The sequence below is a fragment of the Callospermophilus lateralis genome, chromosome 3, assembly GCF_048772815.1.
Source record: "Callospermophilus lateralis isolate mCalLat2 chromosome 3, mCalLat2.hap1, whole genome shotgun sequence".
Lineage (NCBI taxonomy): Eukaryota > Metazoa > Chordata > Mammalia > Rodentia > Sciuridae > Callospermophilus > Callospermophilus lateralis.
The window spans coordinates 36,419,090-36,442,477 of record NC_135307.1 but is presented as its reverse complement, the minus strand read 5'-3'; the positions used below and the strand labels follow the sequence as shown (position 1 = coordinate 36,442,477).

The following is a 23,388-nucleotide window of genomic DNA, read 5'->3' as shown; positions in this document are numbered from 1 at the left end:
CCATATCTCTTGGATGTTTTGCTCATGGTTTCCTACCAGCCTTTCTGAGTTGACTAGACTCTTTTTGAGATGATATATTTTGTCTTCATTGTCTGATGTTCTGACTTCTACATGATCTACTCTACTAGTAATACTCTAGTTTGAGTTTTTAATTTGGTTTATAGTTTCCTTCATTTCTAGGATTATTGTTTGATTTTTAAAAAAAATCTCTATCTCCTGGTAGAGTTGATTTTTTGCTTCTTGAATCTGTTTATGTAATTCGTTTTCAAAGTGTTCTTTCATTGTTTGCATTTGCTGCCTAATAACCTCTTTAATATTCCATTCCATCTGAATCAGGTATGCCTTGAATTCTTTATCTGACCATTTTTCTGATGCCTCTAGGTTCTCCTGTAGATTTAGGCTGCCCTGCATTGTTTGTACTCCTGTTTTTTTCTTGTTTTTTTTTTTCATGATGCTCGTGTTACTTTCTGGCTCTGTTTGACTGCTGTGTTACTGTTTACTCCTATAAATTTGTTTTGGTTTTGTATGTCTCCGGGATCTCTCCTTTGTGATGGGAGACTATGTCTAGAGATGTTGAGTTTTATTGTACTTTAAAGCAAATTCATTCATTTCATAAAAGGCATACGGATTCTGATGCGTATAGTGATCTGCGATTTGATCTTGGGACTTTATGTTTAGGTCGGGTGATGTGATGGTATGGGGGTTGGTATATCTTGGCAACCTTGGAAGATTGCTCTACTGAAGGGGGATATTAACAGGAGAATGGGCCGGAGTATTTGGGGGGTAGCTAGGGACTTGGGAGCACTATAGACCGCTTCGGAACGTTCACCTATATGCATTTAGTAAATTATACATAAAAGTAGTCATAATGCTTGGGAGGAAAGGTAGGAGAAGGGGATGGAAAAAGTCACTAAGGAGAATGAGAGAAAGAAAAATAGGTAGAATAAAAGAAAAGGGGAAAAAATTGAAAAGAAAAGAAAAAAAAAGATAAATGCAGTCTTAGAGTTTGATTAACTTCTCTTCCAGTAGGTGGAGCTGTGCCCTCTGGGCCAAGCCCCTTCCCTCAATACGTAGGAAACAATCCCTGTAAGATGGCTCTCCCTCCCCCACTGGGCGGCTCTCCAATCCTGGTCGCCCAGGGCCTTTCCTGGTCTCCAGGCACCCCCCCCCCCCCCCCCCCGCTTCTCCTGCCAGCCAGGCCCCACTCACTGGTGGCTTTCACCACAGAACTAGCTACATGCCAGGCCTGCAGCCCCCTGGGTGCCCTGCCCTCTTGAATGACTGGGTACTCTCTCTGTTTGCCATTCACCCAGACCCCAAGGTTGTAGAGTGCAGGGCTGGGGTCCATCAGCTTATTTTGCCTGATTCACTCCGGTAGCCATGCCCCCGGGAGCTGGCAAAAAAGGCCTCGGTCATCAGCGCGGGTGGGAGGGGTAGCCGGAGGTCAGGTGCCCCTCCCAACTCCCTTGGGTCTGACAATCACCCTCACGGAGAGCTGGGCAGGGACCCTTGAGATTTCCAGCTGCATGAAGAAGGAGGCCTGAGGGTCACACACCTGCAATCTCCCATCTCGCTGTGGAGCCATCCCATCTGTGGAGCTCTGGTGACGTTAGCTCTCTGCCACAGTGGACGCCGGTCTCCCTGCTGGGGTGTCCGTTGGGAAGCTTGTGTCCGTCCATCTCTCCCAAGTCCCACCTCAGTCCTTGGTCCACTGGCCCATGGAGGCTTGGCTGGCACCACCTCAGAAGATCCACAAAAGATCCGAAGATTTGTTTCTCCTATCCGCCCGAGGGTCTCTGTAGCGCTAAGTTGTGGCGAGTTTTAGGCGAATTGGCGACGGGTGGGCGGTGGGACGCCAATCAACCAGCCAGTCTGTGTCTTCTTTTGAGAACTGTCTCTTCAGATCTTTTGCCCACTTTTTAATCAAGTTATGTATTTATTTATTTTTCTATTGGGTTGTTGGTGTTCCTTATCTATTTTGTATATTAACACTTCACCAGATATACTTCACAAATGTCTTATTCTGTAGAGAATCAGACGTGACTGCTTGGGTGCTTGCCAACAAGATGCTTTGCAGTCTTTGGTGGAGCTTGCCTGCAAATAGGATGTTCTGCCAAGTGGGCTAGAAGAACTCTGAGAAAAGGACATTACTTGCAAACAAGAATGCTTATGTGTTCTTAAGGAACAGAGCTCAGAATGCTCTAGCCCAAGAGTAGATTAAGACATGATCAGCAAGTTACTTCTGATTAGTAAGTTACTTCTGCACATAATGTTTTGAAAGTTTATAGACCTGAGTCATTGCTGTTGGAATGCTGCCTTCTTTGTTCATAATATTTTATAAAGACTGCTATATTCAATAGAGAGAGTTTCTTCTTCTTCTTCTTCTTCTTCTTCTTCTTCTTCTTCTTCTTCTTCTTCTTCTTCTTCCTCTTCTTCTTCTTCTTCTTGTTCTCCTCCTCCTCCTCCTCCTCCTTCTCCTTCTCCTTCTTCCTTGCTCACGCTGACCTGCATTTGAGTTCTTTGCAACAATTGGCATAGTCAGCAGGATCTAGCACCAAAAGGGTAAGCACCCTGGGTTGAGAAAATGAAAGGAGGACTTTCGGGATTAACATGGGAAACTCCCAATCCTTAAAGGAACAATAATGTAGAGTTACTACAAGGATTATTACATTCCATAGGAGTAAAAACATCTCACAAGAGACTTAAGGAGTTATTTAAAATTATATAATGTCATTGTTACTGGTTCCAGTATCAAACCAAGGTCCAGTTAAATTTAGAGGAATGGAAACTTTTAGCCTGTGGCCAGAACAGGCTTCATAAATGAAGGTCCAGAATGTGAGAAATCTCTAGGAAGTTTTGAATTAAAGAGAGAGACTCTAATTACCTTTAAACCAGCTCCAGGATGGCTTCTTCTAGCTCCAGCCTCCAGCCACCTATTATGGTAGAAAGGTTACTGAAGAGGCTAGTGAGAGAGAGAGAGAGAGAGAGAGAGAGAGAGAATACGCCAGGAAGTAGACTTTTATTGGGGAACAAAAAATTCTGGGGAAAATCCCATCCAATGAAGATTAAGGGGGGCAGCGTTCCAAGGTCAGGGGCAACGATTGGGTCTTCAGGGTAGTGGCCAGACACGCCTCCACATGAACAAGCCCTTGGACCTGAGAAGGGTGGGGAAAGCTCTGGACACAAGATGTGCCTAAGCATCTCTTGCCCAGCCAGGGATTTAACTCAAATCACATGCGAGGATGACCTCCCACATATTCCCCCTTTTTTCTTTTAAAAAGCAGGCGATGATTTACTCTCTCGAGTCTCTGAACTCTTGCTCTGAAGACTTGCCATCCTATAATTACAACATAAAAGAGAATTAACAGCAAAGAGAACAATGAAATTATGTACCAGGCCAAGTGTTTAAGAATGTTTCCAGGGTTAAACCCATTTAATTTCTTTAATATTTGATTAGCTAAAGAAGAAGGATCCAAAAAATCAGCTCTATTATTTTGAATACCTTGGATATGATGATGGAGTTCCAAAAGATCCAAGCTATTATTATTATTTTGCCAAATACCCCCAAAATGGTTTTTAACCTTCTACCAATCCCAGAGAGAAGCATTGTACTTGGCAGCTGTAACACACACATATTTATAACTTGCGTGGCATTTAAGCCTTTCTTTAAACTTTAAAGCCAAAAGTTCATTATCTATATTTATAATAGTTGCCTCTAAGGCATTTAACTTAGTCTCAATCTTTTCATCAATATTTATTTGATTATGCAGAGCCTTGGAAATATTTTGAGCTAAATTATTAAGAAACTTTGCATGTTGAATACTTTGAGATAAGGTTACCGAAGCTGTGACTGTGGATGCAATGAAAGAAACCAAGGCTATAACTCCCACAATTATAATTCAAATGGCATGTCTAGGTCTTACTACCTGGGTATGGATTTGTTGTAAGACTTGAAAACCAGCATCAGTGTACCATGGCTTTGAAATATTAGCAGGCAATAAAACAAAAGAGGGCTGATGAAGTACCAGCACTCCTTTTCCTCTATTATATTGGTTAGGTTACATTTGTTACATGTTACAACATATCTGTCATCTATCCATTTAACTTTTACATTCTCAATGATTAAAATGTAAGGAGATTGGACACAGGCTCGTAAGCCATAGCAAGAACCTTCCTTACAGCTCTTGCCAACAAATTCTGGTAAAGGCTTGTCTGTAAAATGTAAGAATTCTGAGGCAGCAATTAAGTGCCAAACATCCTTTTGAATACCATCTTTACTGTAGGTAAAAATATTACTAACAAATCCTGCAGGTGTCATAGCAGAACTTTTTCATAATTGTCTTTTATCAATTTTTGGAGACCAGTCTAAAATATACCCACTATCTTTAGACAACTTATGTTGCAATGGAAAGGTATTTACACAATCTATCCATCTAGGAAAGGTGCAAATTTCAATTGTAGAAGTATTATATTAGGACAATGAGGTATTCGTGGAGGTTTTGCAGAAATGACTGGTTTGTTATGGGAAAGTCCCATTTTGATCACTGATCTAAGGTTTTAAGTCTCCATAAATAGAATGATTAATCAGTCTAGGTCTCCCAATCACTGTCTTTTCCTCAAATGATACTCTGAGACAGCCAGCATATTTATTGTGGAACTAACACAAAGGTAATTGGGCACTGTAGCCAGAATAATTAAATCTAGTCACATGATTGGGAGTAATATGAGTGTCTGTAAATTCTCCCACCATAAATGAGTCATTAGTAAACACTGGAATAGATTCTCCAGTCCACACAGATGGGTGTACCAGGGGTGGTCTGGGAAATATGTCCAGTAAGTGTCTGCTCGACTCCCTTTTACCTGACAGCCCAGCAAGGCATTCACTGTTGCTACCATCATCAATGGGGTCTTATTTCTTCCTAGGAGTCGAATTATTCGTGAAGCGTGTGTTGTCAGCTTTTTCATGTCTTCCCATGAGTCTTGTTGGATCATCTTCATTCTTCTTTGATATCTCTTCCTTTTGAGTGAAGGTTTCTCCGGGTCGATTTCCAGTCGCTTGAATCTCGGCTCTATCTCCTCCATGTTTGATTGCATGTTTAGGCACCCAGATAGGATGGAAAGCACCTTCTGGAAAAATACAAGCATGACCTCTGCCCCACATAATCACTGGATCTGGGCTTTTCCATTGAACAGTCTGTAAGTCTTTCCACAAAACTCGGCCTAAAGGGCCTGTTGCTGAGGAATACATATGTCTCTCAGCTGCAGTGTGAACTTCTGCGTCACAATTTAAAAATTTAAAACAAACTAGGCATGATTGAGGCTATTTTTGGGAGTCATAAACTTATCCCCCCCTTTTAATTTTTGTAATTGCAGCTTAATAGATAAATGAGCTCGTTCTACAATGGCTTGACCTTGGGGGTTATAAGGAATTCCTGTTTTATGGTCAATTTGAAACTCTTGGCAAAATTGTTGAAAAGAAGAGCTTACATAAGCTGGTGACTTATCTGTTTTAATCTGTAAAGGGCAACCTAACACAGCAAAGGCTGCTAGGCAATGAGAAATTACATGTTGAGTATTTTCCTTTGTACGTGCTGTGGCAAAAATGAATCTGGAATGTGTATCAACTATTACATGTACATAACATTGTGTACCAAATTGAGGAATATGAGTTACATTCATTTGCCATATTTGATTTGGATTTACCCCTGATAGCAGAGATGGAGTGTGAATAACACACTTAGGGCAGTGACTTATAATTTGACAAGCTTGTTCTCTGGTAATATTAAATTTTTTACATAAACTAGAAGCATTTTTACGATGTAAAGAATATGAAGCTTGTACACAATCATATGGAGACATCTGTTGACAAACAGCTACCAATTTATCAATTTTGTCATTACCTGAAGTTAAAGGTCCTGGAAGATTAATATGAACTCATATGTGTCCTATGAAACATGGGTATTTTCGCATTTGCACCGCCTTTTGTAGATTATGAAATAGTATAAATAGCTCTTGTGATGATGTATATCCAATAACTGAAGTTTCAATATTTTTGGTAACTTTGACTGCATATAAGCTGTCAGAATAAATATTAATAGGCTCATTTGTAAAGTAATTTAAGGCACAAATGAGAGCTTGTAGCTCACTCTTTGGGCAGAAGTATATGAGGTTTGTATTACCTCTGTGTGAAAATGGCTATAAAAACCTGCTTTACCTGAGCTTGAGCCATCAGTGAACACCATTAGGGCACCATCTATGGGCTGGGCACATATAATCTTTGGAAAAATAAACAGTGTTATTGATGCAAATTGAATAACTTTATCCCAAGGGTAAGAACTTTCTATCTGACCAGGAAAATCAGCAAAAGCTTTTTGCAATAAACTAGAAGCTTGAAAAACCCAATTATTTTGTTGAACAGAAAATGGAATAATTATAATATTAGGTTCAGATCTTTAGCTGTAAAACACTCGTTCTACCTTTTATTACTAATTAAGCAATAGAATCTCAAAAAGGAATTAATGTCTTTTGGGGAGAGTGGGCTAAATGAATCCACTCAATAACTCCCAATCTTTGCCATATAGCTCCTGTGGGGACATGAGCAGTTGGAAATATTAATAAATATACCAGCTCTTGAGGATTAATTCTAGTAAGTTGTGCATTTTTAATGGCAATTTCAACCTTTTTAAAAGTTGCTCTAGCCTCTATTGTCAGTTGATGAGGAGAAGATGGAGAAGGATCTCCTTGTAATATCTGGAATAAAGGACTTAAATCAGAAGTAGTTAGTTTTAAGGATGGCTTCAGCCAATTGATATCTCCTTATAGTTTTTGAAAATAATTAAGGGTACATAACTCCTTAACTTTTATCTGTAGATTTTGAGGACAGATTGTATGTCCTTGAATTATCTGACCTAAATATTGAAAGGGAGGCATTTTTTGTATATTTTGAGGAGCAATGCACAAACCCATTGCTGTAAGTGAAGTCTCTGAGTAAAAATTTCTGAAAGTACTTTTGGATTAGCATGAGCCAATAACATATCATCCATGAAATGAATAATATATGCATCAGGAAAGTTATTTCTTATAGGAGTTATCGCTTGACCCACAAATGTTTGACATAAAATTGGATTATTACTCATTCCTTGAGGCAAAACCTTCCAGCAATATCTCTTAACAAGCAAATATTTTACAATCCTCAGGATGCAACTTTATTGAGAAAAAAACAATATTTTAGATCTATCACCATTAAGCTATAATTTAAAGGAATTGCTGTAGGAGAAGGAAGTCCAGGCTGCAATGATCCCATAGGCTGAATTGCATGGTTTATTGCCCTTAAATCTCGTAGTAACCTCCAATTAATAATTAATTAATTTTGTTTTCTTAATAACAAAAATGGGGGTGTTCCAAGGACTAAGCTTTGATTCTATATGACCAGCCTGAAGTTGTTCCTCAACTAACATATTAATTATTTTAAGTTTTTCCCCTGAGATGGGCCACTGAGAAATCCATATAGGCTCTTCTGTGAGCCAGATGATTTTTTTCTGCTGTCTTTTGAATCGGGGAGACACTCAGGGCCTCTAGTAAAAATTTTGGTCTGGAGCATTTACCAATCTCTGTTGAGGAGACTGGTTTGTAAGCAGATACTTGTCCTGATAATTTCTTTCATTATCTCCAGGAAGAAACCCTTGATTAATTTCCTCAAATGATCTCATAGAATTTGGAGTTATTAATAATAATCCTATTTTGCTTAATATATCTCTTCTCCATAGACTTACTGGTAAAGATTCTAACATATAAGGTTTAAAAACTCCACTATTTCCATCTTGATCTTCCCAATGGCGATACTGAGCACTCTGAGCAGGCTGTAAGATTTGCCCTATTCCTTCTAAGTTAGATGGTCCTATATGTAAGGGCCAATTCTCAGGCTGGAAGTGACTAGACAGAACTGATTTGTCTGCTCCTGTGTCCATCACGCCTTTGAACTTTTTATGATTAAATTTAAGTTCCAGTAGGGGGTGCTCCTGCCACATTAATTGAGACCAGTACACTCTGTCCAGCAGTTTGGAAGCTAAATTTACTTTTGGGCAACCATCGGATTTACAGAGTAAAAGGATTAATTGAGCTATGGTATTTTTAGGAGTAAGCCGGATGGCATAATTTGATTTTATAGTAACATTTAATTCTCCCTTAAAACAAGAATCCACCACTCCAGGTATCACCTCGATGACCTCTTTTAAATTGTTACGTCCCAAAATTAACCCTATATTTTTTCTAGGGAGTTGTCCAAAAACCCCAGTAGGGATTTGCTGTGGTCCTGTCTCAGGAATCAATTCAGCTACCATTGATGATTGTAAAGGACCTGCTTGTGAGGCTCACGCTCCATGGTCGGTTGTGATGACGTTAGGCTGTGTGACTTCTCTTCCGGTTCCCTTGTTTTTCCAGCCCGGGGATGGGCCGACCAAAAGTTTTTTGACTCCCTACTAGGTGGAAGTGAAGGCCAAAATGCAAGCGGGTTGACGCCATCTTGGTTGCTTTCTTCCCCTGCCACATGGTCTCTAACTCTGTAATATCTATTACTTGCAACAGGAGGAGCTCTGGGTTTGTAATGGAGGATATTACAATTTCATGCAAAGTGGCCATTTCTTCCATAATTGAAACATCGCCTGTGGGACCAGTGTACAGATTTTTTGTGGCTGGAAAGTTTGTTTTAAAGCTGCCGTGAGAGTAAAAGTTTGTAAATGAGCTGGGTCGATATCAGAACACAGGCTAATAAACTCTGAAACTGTTCCCTTCTTTCTATGGGGTCTGAGAATATCTTGATAAAATTGGTTTGCATTTTCAAATGCTAGCTGTTTAACAATAAATTCACAAGCACCTGGGTCTCCAGTTGATTGGTTCGCCGTCTGATAAAGCCCCGCGACAAAGTCAGAATAGAGTTCATTAGCACCGTGCTTAACTTTAGTCAGAACTAAGCTAGATTGGTCTCCGGAGGCAATTTGGCGCCAGGTACTTTTAGCGCACACGGTAATCTGACTGTATACTGCAAATTCATAATTTAGCTGCCTTTCCAAATCGATAAATTCACCCATTCCTAAAAACATGTCCATGGGTGTTTGAATGTCCTGCCTTCGATTTCTTTCTGCCTGTTCTGAGCAAAAATCAGTCCTGTACGATCGCCAAAGCAAAAAATCTCCACCATTCAAGCAAGTTCTAGCGATAGAGACCCAATCACTCCGCGGGAATGGCTGACTGCAAATTGTTTCCAGCAAGCTCTGTACAAATGGCGAATTAGGACTGTAAATATCACAAGCATTTTTTAATTCCTTATTAGTTTTAAATGGAATTACCGCATGGATGTGAACACGCTAGTCTTGATCGTTAACCTGTTCAAAAACTGGGAAAAGTTGAAACCTACTAATGTCTTCCCCAGCTTCCTGAGCCTTTCTAACTCCCTGCTAGAAGGGGGAAAGTAAGGTCATCGCCAGTTCAGAATACCTGTTAACATTTGTCCTTCTAACAGGAAGCAGCCGAATTTGAATGGCCGGAGCAGGCCTCATTAGGCATAATCTGTTAAAATTCCATGGAAATTCCTCGACTTCATTGTCCTACTCCTCTCCCTCAGACTGAGACCCCTCCGTGAACCCTTCTTCATCACCATCTTGATTCTGACCTTCAAAGCCTCGAGGAGGACTTTCTGTCTCTCTATGAATTTCCTCTTGGTTTTCCTCTCCCCAGAGGGATTTTCTATCCCTCTGGAGGTTTCCTCTCTATGGTTTGTCTCCGGACTACTCTGGTTTGGTTCAGGTAAATCTAAGTGTTTTGTCTTTGGCTTTGCGCCAAGGTTTTCCGCCTGAATAGAATTTGATTTTGTTTTTAGCCTGGTTAAAGGAAGAGAGATTCCTTTAGCCTCAGGCAATTTTTCCATTTGAATAGACTTAATGGCTCTCTGAATATCTTTTAATAGATCTTCAGGGGGCCAAGGACTTTGGTCCATGTAATCAAAAAGGCAAATCTTTAATGCAGTCCAAACCTTTTGAATATTTTCAGTACTGCCAGGTAATTCATTAGAAAGACAAACTTTATGTGATTTCCTTCCTAATTTGTCCCATGTATGTAAATTCAGTGAATCTTGGTCACAAAATCAAGGATAAAATTCACCAACAGTCCTTAAAAATTGTAATAGCTGGGTCCTTTTGACCTGCTTCCCTTCTGATTAATTATTGTCTCTAAAATGGTCAAATACATGTCATTATTGGTAGAAGTTGAATTTCCCATCATTAATTTTTTTAACGTTCCTTAGCTACAAAAACTGCCTGGTATCTCCGTGACCCTAAAAATTGTCACAATGTCTAAATTTCTATAGCGCACTTCTCTATTGACCTAGACAATTTAAACTCACATGCCTCACTTCAGGGCGCCAAATTTAGCCTGCGGCCAGCACAGGCTTCATAAATGAAGGTCCAGAATGTGAGAAATCTCTAGGGAGTTTTGAATTAAAGAGACAGACCCTAATTACCTTTGAACCAGCTCCAGGAGGCTTCTCCTAGCTCCAGCCTCTCCTAGGTCCAGCCTCCAGCCACCTATTATGGTAGCAAGGTTTCCTGAAGAGCCTAGTGAGAGAGACAACACGCCAGGGAGTGGACTTTTATTGGGGAACAAAAATTCTGGGGAAAATCCCATCCAATGAAGATTAAGGGGGGGCAGCGTCCCAAGGTCAGGGGCGATGATTGGGTCTTCGGGGTAGTGGCCAGACACGCCTCCACACAGACAAGCCCTTGGACCTGAGAAGGGTGGGGAAAGCTCTGGACACAGATGTGCCTAAGTGCCTCTCGCCCAGCCAGGGAAATAACTCAAATCACTTGTGAGGATGACCTCCCACAGAAACTCATTCAAAAAGAGCTCCATAATCAGCATCAGGCAGAAAAGATTTGGACACTGTGTAGCGCTATTACTCAAGCATTACAATTATTAGAGAATAATAATGAAGAGTGTTCTCATCATGAAGGCAAAGTTGATACATCAAAATCTGATACTAAAATTAATGAAACGGAGCCCAAGAAAGATATCTGTGATACTGTAGGTGATTCTCCTAAATCAGATTTGGATGATGAAAGGGATTTAGAAAGCTTAGATAGCGACTCTAATATAAAAGAAATAATAGAGGCCTTTGTGGAACAAATGAAATTAAAAAAGTGAAGGCCCTCTTTAAACCTACTGCTCCTTCTTATGCTTCCTTTTTCCAATTACAAAATCTAAAGTTGATGTGGGTAGAGAACTACAGCGCTTTTCATTTCCTCTTACTATGATATATGATGATGATGATGATGATCTTCCAGCTCCCCCCTGGGGTTTTATTAATCCACCACATTTGTTTCCTATTACTAGACAACAAAACCCTCATAATCCCCAAATGATTGATGTTCAGTATACTGCAGTGGAATACAAGTTTATAAAGGATTTACAAGCTGTGGTCTCTCAGTATGGCCCTCAGTCTCCCTTTATACTAGGTATGTTAGAAAATTTAGGAACTTCTAAATTACTTATTCTCTTGGACTGGGAGGCATTAGCAAAAACAGTTTTGGAAGGATCTCAATGGTTGCAATTGAGAAGTTGGTGGGAAGATAAGGCACGGAAACAAACTCAAGAGAATGAGACTCAAAATCCCCCTGGACCTATGGAGGATAAGATAATGGGGGAAGGTAATTGCCGTGCCTTAAGAGAACAGTCTCAATATACAGGTTAAGATATTCAACAAGTTCCACAGGTTTTCTTGAGAGCTTGGAGATGCGTTATACCCCATGGTCAAGCACAACCTTCCTTTACTAAAACCATACAAGGGGCTACTGAACCTTATACTGATTTTCTTCCGAGACTGTGTACTGCTGAAATGAGGGCGGTAAGTCAAGATCAAATAACAAAGGTCTTATTGGAAACATTAACATTTAAAAATACAGACCCTAAATGTAAACGTATTTTGGGGTCATTAAAAGGACAAAAACACCTCATTGGGTGAATATGTGAGAGCTTATGCTGGAGTGGGAGGAATTGAACATCAAGCTTCCATATTTGCTGCAGCAATGGCTGGAGCCCTTAAACCCAATAAATCAGGAGCTTGTTTTAACTGTGGAAAAGCAGGTCATTTTTTAAGATTGTCTCAAAAAAGGTATTACAATAGTAATAATAATATATCTTTCAAGACAAAAAGGATACCTACTGAAGTTTGCTGACGATGTAAACGAGGCAAACATTGGACAAATGAATGTCATTCAAAGACAGATAAAGATTGAAACCCTTAACCTCAGTTGGGAAACTACTCAATGGGCCGTCATTCCTGGGGCCCATAAACAATACGGGGACCACCTCTCATTTGTTTCCCGAAACAGTGACCTCAGACTCAGGTCACCCACCAAACAATCCCAGGATAATACTAAGTTAACTATTGATAATCTTTATGCAGCTACCCAACAAAGTGCTGCTGCTGACTTACCTATTAGTGAAAATGTTTTAATGTCTCCTGGAGGTGATATTTACAAAATAAAGACTGGTGTTTATGGACCTCCTCCCTCTAGGAGTTTTGGATTAATTGTGGGACATAATAGCTCTGCCTTACGAGGCATCCATCTAATTCCTGGAATTGTTGATCCTGATTTTAAAGGTGAAATTTTAATCATGGCATATTCTACCCAAACCCTTACATTGATTAGTGGAGAACTAATCACCCAGATTTTGTTACCATTTTTTTTTCATTTTCCCTGTAAAAATCAATCAAGAACAGGAGGATTTGGTAGCACAGGAAAGTATATATTTTGGGAAACTTTAATTATTGATCAGAGACCCTCGTTAACTCTAAATATTCAAGGAAAATATTTTGAAGGATTATTAGACACTGGGGCTGATGTCTCAGTTATTTCCATAAAACAAAGGCCACAAAAATGGCCTGAACAAAAATTCCAAATAACATTAAATGGATTAAGGGCAATGACAGATGTGTGGGTCAGTTCTGGCCCTCTATCATGTCATACCTTAAAAAATATTAGGTTTCTAACAATTTTTTTACATAATTAATGTTCCAATTAATGTTTGGGGTTGAGATATTTTGTCTCAACTTGGAACACATATTCACATTCCTTCAAAAAACTTGTAGCCACTGTTCAGTCCCCTCTAGCAATGCCATTAACATGGTTAACCAGTACTCATAAATGGATTAAACAATGGCCTTTAAATTAAAAAAAGCTTAAGGCATTAGAACAATTAGTTACTAAACATTTATAGGCTAGACATATTAAATATTCCACATCACCTTAAAACTCCCCTGTATTTGTTGTTAAAAAAAAAAGTCTGGAAAATGGTGACTATTGGCAGATTTAAGGAAAATTAATAAATGTATTAAACCTATGGGGGGATTACAATTAAGACTTCCCTCTCCTGCAATGATTCCAAATAAATTGTCAATTTATGCTATTGATTTAAAAGATTGGTTTTTTACTATCCCTCTCCAATCTCAGGATAAGGAAAAATTTGCTTTTACAGTACCTGAATTTAATCATCATCAACCTGTTAAACGTTATCAGTGCCTGTGTTGCCTCAAGGTATGATAAATAGTCCTACATTATGTCAGGAATTTGTTGCCCCAGCCTTAGAACCAGTTCAACAACAATTCCCCCATTACCTTTTATATCATTATATGGATGATCTTTTATTAGCAGCCCCTATAAACAATGAGCGTGATTGGTTTTTTGTTGTTGTTGTTGTTGTTTTTTGAATTATAATTTCCATTTTATTTTTTTTCCAGAAGATAGATTTTCTTCACTCATTAAGGATGCAGTTCCTTACATGGGCTTTGGTGGAGGTCGTGGGGCAGCACCAGCAGGTCTAAAACGAGGTGGGGGTGTCCGGTCCTTCCGGGCTTCACGAGATCGATTCCTGACTACCTTGCTGTGAATGGCACAACTCACACAGTAATGCAGCTTCACATACAGCTTGGGAAGCACATAAGCGTCGAAAACACTTGCTTTGGAAATGTCCCTGACGGCTGCGGCCTCCACGATGTTTCGAATGACGAACTTCTTAATGGCCTTGTCCTTGGGCACGCACCTGGCACAGTTCGTGCAACGAATAGGTTGCACATGCCCTCGGCCCTTTTTCGCACGACCATTATTCCTTCTTTTTTTGGTCATCTTGGAAGCGAGGACCAGAGAGAGCAAGCGTGATTGTTTTTATGAAGCAGTTCTAAAGGCTTCATCAAATTTTGGATTACAAATAGCTCCAGAAAAGGTACAAATTAATTTTCCTTATTCATATTTAGGATTTATATTAGATAAACAAAAAATTAAGCCTCAAAAGGTTCAAATAAGAGAGGATAATTTAAAAACTCAATGATTTTCAAAAATCGCTAGGGGATATCAATTGGATTCGTTCATCTATAGGGATCTCTACTTATCAGTTACAACATTTATTTGCTATTCTAGAAGGTGATACTGAATTACATAGTTCTAGAACTTTAACTAAACAAGCATTACAAGAATTTACCTTAGTTGAACAATGTTTAAATGAAGGATGTTTATCTTATATAGATTTAGAAAAATCCATACAACTAATTCTCTTTCATACTCCTCATTCCCTGTCTGGAGTGCTAACTCAAAATGATCATATAATAGAATGGACTTTTTTTAACCTAATAAGTATAATAAATGATTAACTACATATATAGATAAACTAGCCTTTTTAATAATTAAAGGTAGATCTAAACTGTTACAATTGAGTGGTAGAGAGCCAAATCAAATTATTACTCAAATAACTCATCAACAAATTTCTTATAATCTACAATTAGATGAAAATTAGCAAATTGCTTTAGCCAGTTATTCTGGAGCTTTATCTACTCAATATCCTAAATCTAAAATCTTTGAATTTTAGAAAATATTCTATGATATTAGTAAACCCGATTTCTTCGATTCCTTTTTCCGGTATTACTGTTTTTACTGACACAAACAGAACTTCAGCAGGATATTGGACTCCCATAGCTTCTAAAATGTATCCTCATGAGTTTTCCTCTGTTCAACCTGCTGAATTATGGGCTATTACTTTAGCTTTATTAGATTTTTCCAATGTTCCTCTTAGTATTGTTTCCAACTCTCAGTATGCAGGTTTGATGTGCACACATCTACCTTCAGTTAGTCTTCCTATCAATCCAAAAACTGTAATTAAGAAACTATTTGCATTTACACAAAGATTATTATTACAGAGAACTATTTCAGTATATTTTACTCATATTAGGGCACATTCTACACTGCCAGGACCATTAACTAAAGGAAATCAAAATATTGATCAACTATTGTTCCCTTTACAAAAGGCACATCAAGAACATGCTTTACATCATACAAACACTAAAGGACTTTACAAAAATACAAAATAACCCCAAAACAAGCATGTGACATTGTAGATAACTGTTCATCATGTACTCCTTTTAATATCCCTTACTGTCCTCCTGGTGTTAATCCAAGGGGACTCTATCCTAATGCCCTTTGGCAAATGGATGTTGTTATAATTCAGTCATTTGGACGACTAAGATATGTACATCATACCATTGATACTCATACTCATTTTCAATGGGCCACAACATTTTCTTCAGAAAAAGCCTATGCAGTCATTTCTCATTTATTATCTTGTTTTGCTATCATGGGAATTCCTAAAGAACTTAAAATTGACAATGCACCTGCATATATGTCACAAAAATTACTTTCATTTTCACAGAAATATGACATTACACATACATTTGGTATACCATATAATAGTCAGGGTCAAGCTATTATAGAAAGGGCAAATCTTACATTATGAGAATATATACATAAAATTAAAAGGTATATTAACACCTTACCAGATATTCTTTACAAATATCTTCTTTCATTCTGGAGGTTGGCTTTTTGCCATGTTGATTGTTTCCTTTGCTATGAAGAAGTCTTCGATTTGATGTAACCTTTTTTGTCTACTTTTTTGCTTTTGTTGCTTGTGCTTTTGAGGTCTTATCTTAAAAAAAATGTTTTCCTAGATAGTAAAGTCATGAAGCTATTCCCCTAGTTTTCCTCTAGTAGTTGCATAGTTTCAGGCTTCCATTTAAGTCTTCAATACATTGATATTTGATATATGATAGTAGATAGGGGTCAAATTTCTTCTGCATGAGATACCACCTCATTCCAATTAGAATGGCTAATATATATATAAAAGCATAACAAGTGCTGGTGAGGATGTAGAGAAGAGGGAGTGCTTTTTTGTGCACTGTTGGTGGGAATGCAAATTAGTATAGCTATTATGGAAAACAGTATAAAGGTTCCTCAAAGAATTCAAAATAGAACCACCATGTGATTCAACAAACCCACAACTGGGTATTACTGGTTATATATCAAAAGGAAATGAAATCGGTATGTTGAAGATAACATCAGCACTCCCATGTTTATTGCAGAACTATTCACAATAACCAAAGAATGGAGTCAACCTAGGTGTCCATCAACAGATGAATGGATAAAGAAAGTATTTAATCAAACATGCCTGCATGTATGCATGCACGCACCCGTGCGCTTGTGCGCGCGCACATACACACACACACACACAGAGGAATAATATTCAACCATGAAAAGGATGAAATTTTGTCATTTGTGACAAAAAGAATGAATGAACCAAAATGATATTATGCTAAGTGAAATAAGCCAGGCACGCAAATCCTGCAGGATCTCACTCACATATAAAATCTAAAAATGTTTATATCATAGAAGCTGAGAGCAGAGTAGTGATTATCAGAACCTGGGGAGGGAAGTAGGGGGAGAGGAGAGATTTGTCAGTGGGTATAATATTACAGTTAGGAAGAATGAAGTTCTGGGGTTTTATTGCACAGTAGGAAGACAATAGTTAACAATAAAGTATCATATATTTCTAAATAACTAGAAGAGAGGATTTTGAATGTGCCTAATAGAAGGAAATGATAAATGTTTAAGGTGATGGATATATGATTACCCTAATTTGATTATTATACGATGTATTCATGTATTGAAACATCATACTGTTCCCCATAAGTTTGTACAACTCTTATGTGCCAAAACTGAAAGAAAACCTCTAAAATCCAAAACACATTCTATCCATTACACAGGACCTTTTTTTACATCTTTTTAAAAACACCTTATTATCTTACTGTGCTTATTTCCACAGTGCACAGTGACTTCTCTGAATTTCTATAGACCATGTGAAGTAGGACGGTTGATGAGAACCCCATGTTGTTACTCCCAGGGAAGTCGAATATGGGCACCTGTTACCAATTCTTGGGGAGAACTCCAAATTCTTCTACCCCTTTCACCATAGTAGCTAGGGAAAACAATCCTGTGAATAGATAGAACAAGACTTTGCTTACATAGAGAAGAGACAGAGCAAGATCAGCTTCAATAGTGTGCATGGGTCCCCCATAAGCAGTTGGTCCACTTGGCAGCTAGCGCAAGGCAACTGACTACTGCACCCCTCTCCTGCTGCAGTAGATGGACCTTGTTACCTCCTCATGGAGGGAGAGGGAAAATATGGCAGTGAGGGTTGGTCTGGTGCCATGTTATTCACATGCTAAAGGGGGCTTTGTATCTCTAGGTAAGAGAGTGTTTGTTTCAATCCAGGACCCATTCTTACGTGGCCAAGCGGGAGTGGAAAGACTGGGTGTGTGAAGTGGCTTTTTCCAACACACTGTGCTGATCAGTTTCCAGGACTCCTGTTCCCTTTCTTGTATTTTTTATGTTCACACATGGGACTGCTATCTCTTCAAACCAGAAACCTCAGTCAGCCATGATCTGTCTCACTTGTTCCATAGCCAGTCATCACGATTCCTGCCAACAGTGTATCTGCTGTCTTTTCATTGATCTTACCCCTCATCTGACTGTTGCTGTGTTTGTTGAGTGGGCATGTGTCTTGCTTGCAGTGTAACTGTAGCTTCTTTTCTGCTCTTCCTTCTGAACTGAGCCATCTACAGTGCTCTTTGCAAGGTGAAACGCTGATCAAGTCCACCTCATTGGCTTTTATGATGAAGTATTGATTCCTTGGTACTTCACACCAAGGATTTCAGTGATTTGTCCCTGGCCATCTCTCGCCTTATCTCCCTCTGTCCTCACAGACTTCTTTTACCATAAACACAAGAATAGTCTTGCATTTCATGTTGCATCTCCTCATTCTCTGGATTGTTTCTTCTCTTCCCTAAAGACTCAGGGAAGGCATCACCTCCTCTGAAAATAATTACTTCTCCAGGAAGTCTCATTAGATGTACCTACTTGGTTTACCTGTCTAAGTCTCTCCCTTGCCCTCTTCCCACTCCCAGCTGGGCTGAGAGGAGCTTAAACACAGAGCTAATATTTTGTACTTTTCCACAGTCAAGTTTACACACGTCGACAGTCATTTCTTTAGAGTTTCTTGGTTCTCTCTTTCAAAATCACATGTCTATCTTAATATCTGTCCTCCTTCGATGCCTTGAGCATCTTCTGGGTTCATGAGCATTGTGACCCAGGAGTGAGAACCAGGGAGTCCAAGCCGAGATTTGGCTGGAGCGATGGAGGATGATGCACAGCTGTTTGTTCTCTGTTTTTTTTTTTTTTTTTTAAAGCCTCTTTCTTCTTAGAGAGTATTCTAGAGCAGTTGTTTCTATCATTGCTATTTTTAAATGCTTATTACATACCAAAATCAGGCCAACTGGGTATTTCCACCATTATTAAAACCCATGTAGATGGTGGTTCTATCCCTATTTTACACACAAGGAAACTGAGTCTCAGAGAAGTTAGATAACCTGCCCCACCGATAAGATCATTATCCATCAGCACAAGGATAAATTGACTCCTTTTCAAATATTACATTTCCAAGACTTGTTAGCAAGATCCAGGTTTCTTTGCCCATTTTGGAGTCAGACTTCAATGTATGAAAACAATTGATTTTTCTATACTAGTCAGTTCCTTTCCAAAGTGTGCCTACTCTTATCTAACATTCACAGCTATAAGTCCACAGATGGAACTTAGTGTTTCATCTTTAGCCTTTGGAAGAGTGGTTTGCATCCCTGCCAAAGTACCTGGCACTAGAACCTAGTAGTGCAAGTATTTGTCTTTTTGATTATTATGTTCAGAACAAATAGTACTGTGACTCAGTTCTTAAAGGTAAAACTCATTTGTCTTGCCCTAGAAAAGAACCAACTTCTTTTATCTGCAGAAAACTTACAAACACATATCCATCTTCATCATCTATACATACACACATATACATATGCATATATTTGAAAATGTTTTGATAACTTTAAATTGCTATAGAGATGCTGGGTATATTACTTTTTTAATTTTGTCATTTTATATATAGCTGCTTTCATATCAGTTGCTATATTTAGCAGCTTAAGTTTTTTTTAAAATTCCTTCCCTTTCAATGGCTTTTAATGAGACATTTTTTTTTCTTTCTATTCTCTCCCTGCCCCTTAATTACCTTAAGAGAAAAACAAATGGTTTTTCTCTACTACACACAATGCTTCCAAAATTCCTGTGTGTGGGGATTTTCCCCACATCAATAAATTTTCCTGCTCTCTGGACAATAGCTGGATATTTCATACTTGAACTCAGACACTAACTACTTGGATTCAGTGTAGACCCTGAAGATTAAAAGTTCAATCTCACAGACTACATCCAACTCTAGATGCCAGTTGCCAGTAGTTAGTACCAAAGTTACCAATGCTTCTGTTTGCATTGGCTAAAGATGGAGAGATTCCATGAATCCTTCCTCATGATTGACAATTTTGCTGTCATGGCATGAAGAACTTAGAGAGACACTTTTACCATGTTACTGGTGAGGATAGACCAAGGACACGGATAAACAGCAGGATAGAGAGGTTATATATAGTGAGATCCAGGAGGATCCTGAGTGCAGGAGCTCTGACTCCATGGAATTGGGCATATTTGTAGCACATGGATGTGTTTACCAACTGCGAACCATGCTTTTAGGGATTTTAATGGAGGCTTCAATTATGTAGGTCATCAATCATCAACTCAATCTCTGGCACCTTCTCCTCCCTGACAAGTGTGGGTGGGTCTTCCTGGTGAGTAGCTCCATCAAGAATCCCAACAAAACTGGCCTCATTAGAAAAAAAAAATGTTTCTTGTAACTTCATTGCTTAGGAAATCACAAAAATTTTAGGAGCTCTGTCCAGAACCTGGGAAGACCAAATGTTCTTGTTATATCACAATATCACAACACCACAACCTTATCTTCATTTCTCTCTGACAATCAGCTAGGACGTCATACAACTATATAGCTTAGTATGTTTCCATACAGGTATAATAACTTCTTTCAAGTTGTGTCTCAGAACTTTCTGTAAGAGCATATGGTACATTCACCTCACTTATAGCAATTCTATACTATTTTGACTAAAGGTCCTCAGGAGACATAGGAAAATTCACAAAATCCTTTAACCCTGCAGTCAAGCTGATGCCCAGGGAGACTGTGGTGCTCAGGTTGTACAAAATGATTTCATAATGGGTTCTGTCATTTGAGTGGCCTGGAATTGGTGGTCAGTGGAACTTTGCCCTTCAGAGTCCTCAGGGATTAGAAAGTGAGCAGACAAGAGGGCACAGACAGCCACGGCACACCGACACAGTGGCAGTAGGTTCTAGGGAGGCCATTGGCAATCTCTCTATCTTGAAGGAAGACCTGAAGTAAATGTGTAGTTCTCAAGGAATCCCCACACAAACACTACCACACCTAAAGCCATGGTTCAAGCTTGTGACAGTACGTGGGGACATTTTGGGCTAGAGATTGCTATATTTCTGTGGATCTATGGCTGATTTGTTATTCTACTCTTTTTGTGTGGCTTCCCCTCCCCACAAGGGAAATCTCCTCTTCTTCAAGTCAGCAGTGTGGAGGAGGAGATTTCAGTTTTCCTTTAAAAATATCCTACTTGATTCTCAAAGCATCTTATCCAAGTAGGCCCAAAAGTTTTATCATACGTTCATTCTATAAGAAATGCTAATGAGGCGTGGCACGGGGTCCATGCTACATGCAAGAGCGGTTTCTTCTGCTGAGAGCTGCCAGGATTGTTCCAGCCACTCTATCTTGAATAGAATCAGGTAGCTAAAGATTAGGTAACCTTTCTTGAAATTAATCTTTCTTTCCTTTTCATAAATTTTAAAAACTCTTAAGTCAAGCATAACACATTTCCCTTAAATGCCTGGCTAAGCCAAAAACGGATTGAAGTTTTGAAAGGTCAGCTTCGTAGATTTATTTAAATAGGGTTATAAATTTATTTTAATTAATGTCATTTACTATATGAAAATTTTTGACAGTATTGAAAGTAAAGCAATTAATCACAAGTGAAAGCAGTATGAATAAACAATCTAAGATACTATTTTATTAAAGTGACTTTGAAAAAAATTATTCATTGAGTGGTATGATCAGGCTTATTAAAAGATAAAATTATAGCCAGACAGAGTGACACACACCTGTAATCCTAGTGATTTGGTGAGGCTGCTGCAGGAGGATTACAAATTCAAGGCCAATTTTTGCAACTTAACAAAACCACATCTCAAAAACCAAAAAGGGCTGGGGATGTAGTTCAGTGGTAAAGCATACCTGGGTCCAAACCCCAGTCCTGACAAAAAGAAAAAAGAAAAAAATTACAATTTAAAGATCTTACTTGGTTTTATTTATGCTTTAAGCATTGGACAATATTTAATTTCATAAAATACAGTAAAAGTTTCAATGAGTTGAGCAGAAGAGTTTTGTTTTAGACAGAAAAGGACTGAAGAAAGCCAAAGCAAACAACAATGGGCAGATTGATCATCCAGAGTTACTTCCTTATAAGGTGAGAACAAGGAGACACTAGAAGAATAATTGATTGGATAACATCACCCATTACTGCAAGTTATTTTTCTTTTCTTTTTAGTACAAGGGATTGAACCCAGGGGCACTTAACCACCAAGCCACATCTCAGCCCTTTTTCATATTTTATTTTAAGATAGAATCTCACTGAGTTGCTTAGGGCCTCACTAAGTTGCTGAGGCTGGCTTTGAACTCAAAAATCCTCCTGCCTTAGCATCCCAAGCCACTGGGATAACAGGCGTGTGCCACCTTTCCCAGCAGGTTACTTTTCTGTAAAATCAAAACAGAGGGAACTTCATTGTCATCTCCCCGAAACTGGCCAGTTAGGTAATTTTGGCTGTTATCCCTTGTAATTTATTAGAAGATTGAACAACAATTTAATTTCAATTCAGTGATGTGGAACTATGGTTCAAGTGCCTCTAGTTACATTTTTAGTCTGCTCTGTCATAGCCCATTTTAGGAACTTAATCCAAAACAATGGCTTCCTGTACATTTTATTTAAAAGGCCAGCAAGTAAAGAACTAGCAGGTACAAATTTATTGTGCATATCTATTACTTTCTTGATCAACTTTATTGGCCTACATAGGCATACAAAGTGTTCTTTTTGAAGCAAAAACTTAGATTGAAATTCATGTCTATCATCTAAAACTAGTGCTGATTTTAATACACAAATACTGAATTCTGGGTCAAATTTATGATAAACACACAATGAATTTCATTTTCACCTGAAATGAGACATTATCTGACCAGTTCTGGATGGTTGTTAAATAAGAGAATTCTTGTTTACACATATGAGAAGTAGAAAATGTGAGCAGAGAGCTCAAGTTTTCCTGTGAGTGGCAGGATGCTCTTTTTTTCACAGAAATCCAGAACTTTTCTAAGGCAGATGATGAATGATGAATCTCATGTGATTTACTTCAACTCACAAAATTCTTCTTTTAAAGTCAAGTTTTTGGAATGAGTAGAACCATCAGATTCAGAGGTAGGATGCTTCACCCAGCCATATGCTGTGTGGAAAGGAAGGAAAATACTGTTAAATTTTGTTCTGAGATTTCCTGATGGTTTTCAGCAAAACTGGAAGCTTCTGTATAATAAGGAAATTAACCTGTGCCCAAGGACACCTAGCTTTGCCCTGAGTCTGGGAGGTCCTGCCTGATAGGAATGACTTTGTGTGCCTTATGTCTGGTGCCAGCCGGATGGTAACACTGTACTTTATGGTGGGGGAGAGTGGGTGTGAGCCACAACAACAATGTGGTTTAGGGTGGGGTTTTGCCTCTGCCTCACCTGGTGTCAGCTCAACCTCCCCAGGAGCTAGAAACTGAGATCTGCCTTGTGGATCTTAACCATGCCACGTGATGGGGTCCCAGTGTAAACTCTAGACACCAAAGATTGGGTGAGCTTCCTTGGGTGGAAATACTCTGTTATTGTCATGAATCCATTTCAGGAAAATAATGCTGTCCTGACTTCATGGGGTGAGGACAAGGGGAAGCTCTGTGTTTAGTTCTTTTCCTGGGCTCTGCACTGGGTTTC

General features: G+C 38.8%; 1 protein-coding gene across 1 annotated transcript; it reads right to left on the bottom strand.

The window, feature by feature from the left end:
- Positions 1–13,751: 13,751 nt before the first annotated feature.
- Positions 13,752–14,192, bottom strand: LOC143393748 (small ribosomal subunit protein eS26). The gene has a single exon (XM_077109020.1). The coding sequence runs from the start codon at positions 14,172–14,174 to the stop codon at positions 13,827–13,829; it is 348 nt and encodes a 115-aa protein (XP_076965135.1). The 5' UTR covers positions 14,175–14,192; the 3' UTR covers positions 13,752–13,826.
- Between the last annotated feature and the right edge of the window lie 9,196 nt (positions 14,193–23,388).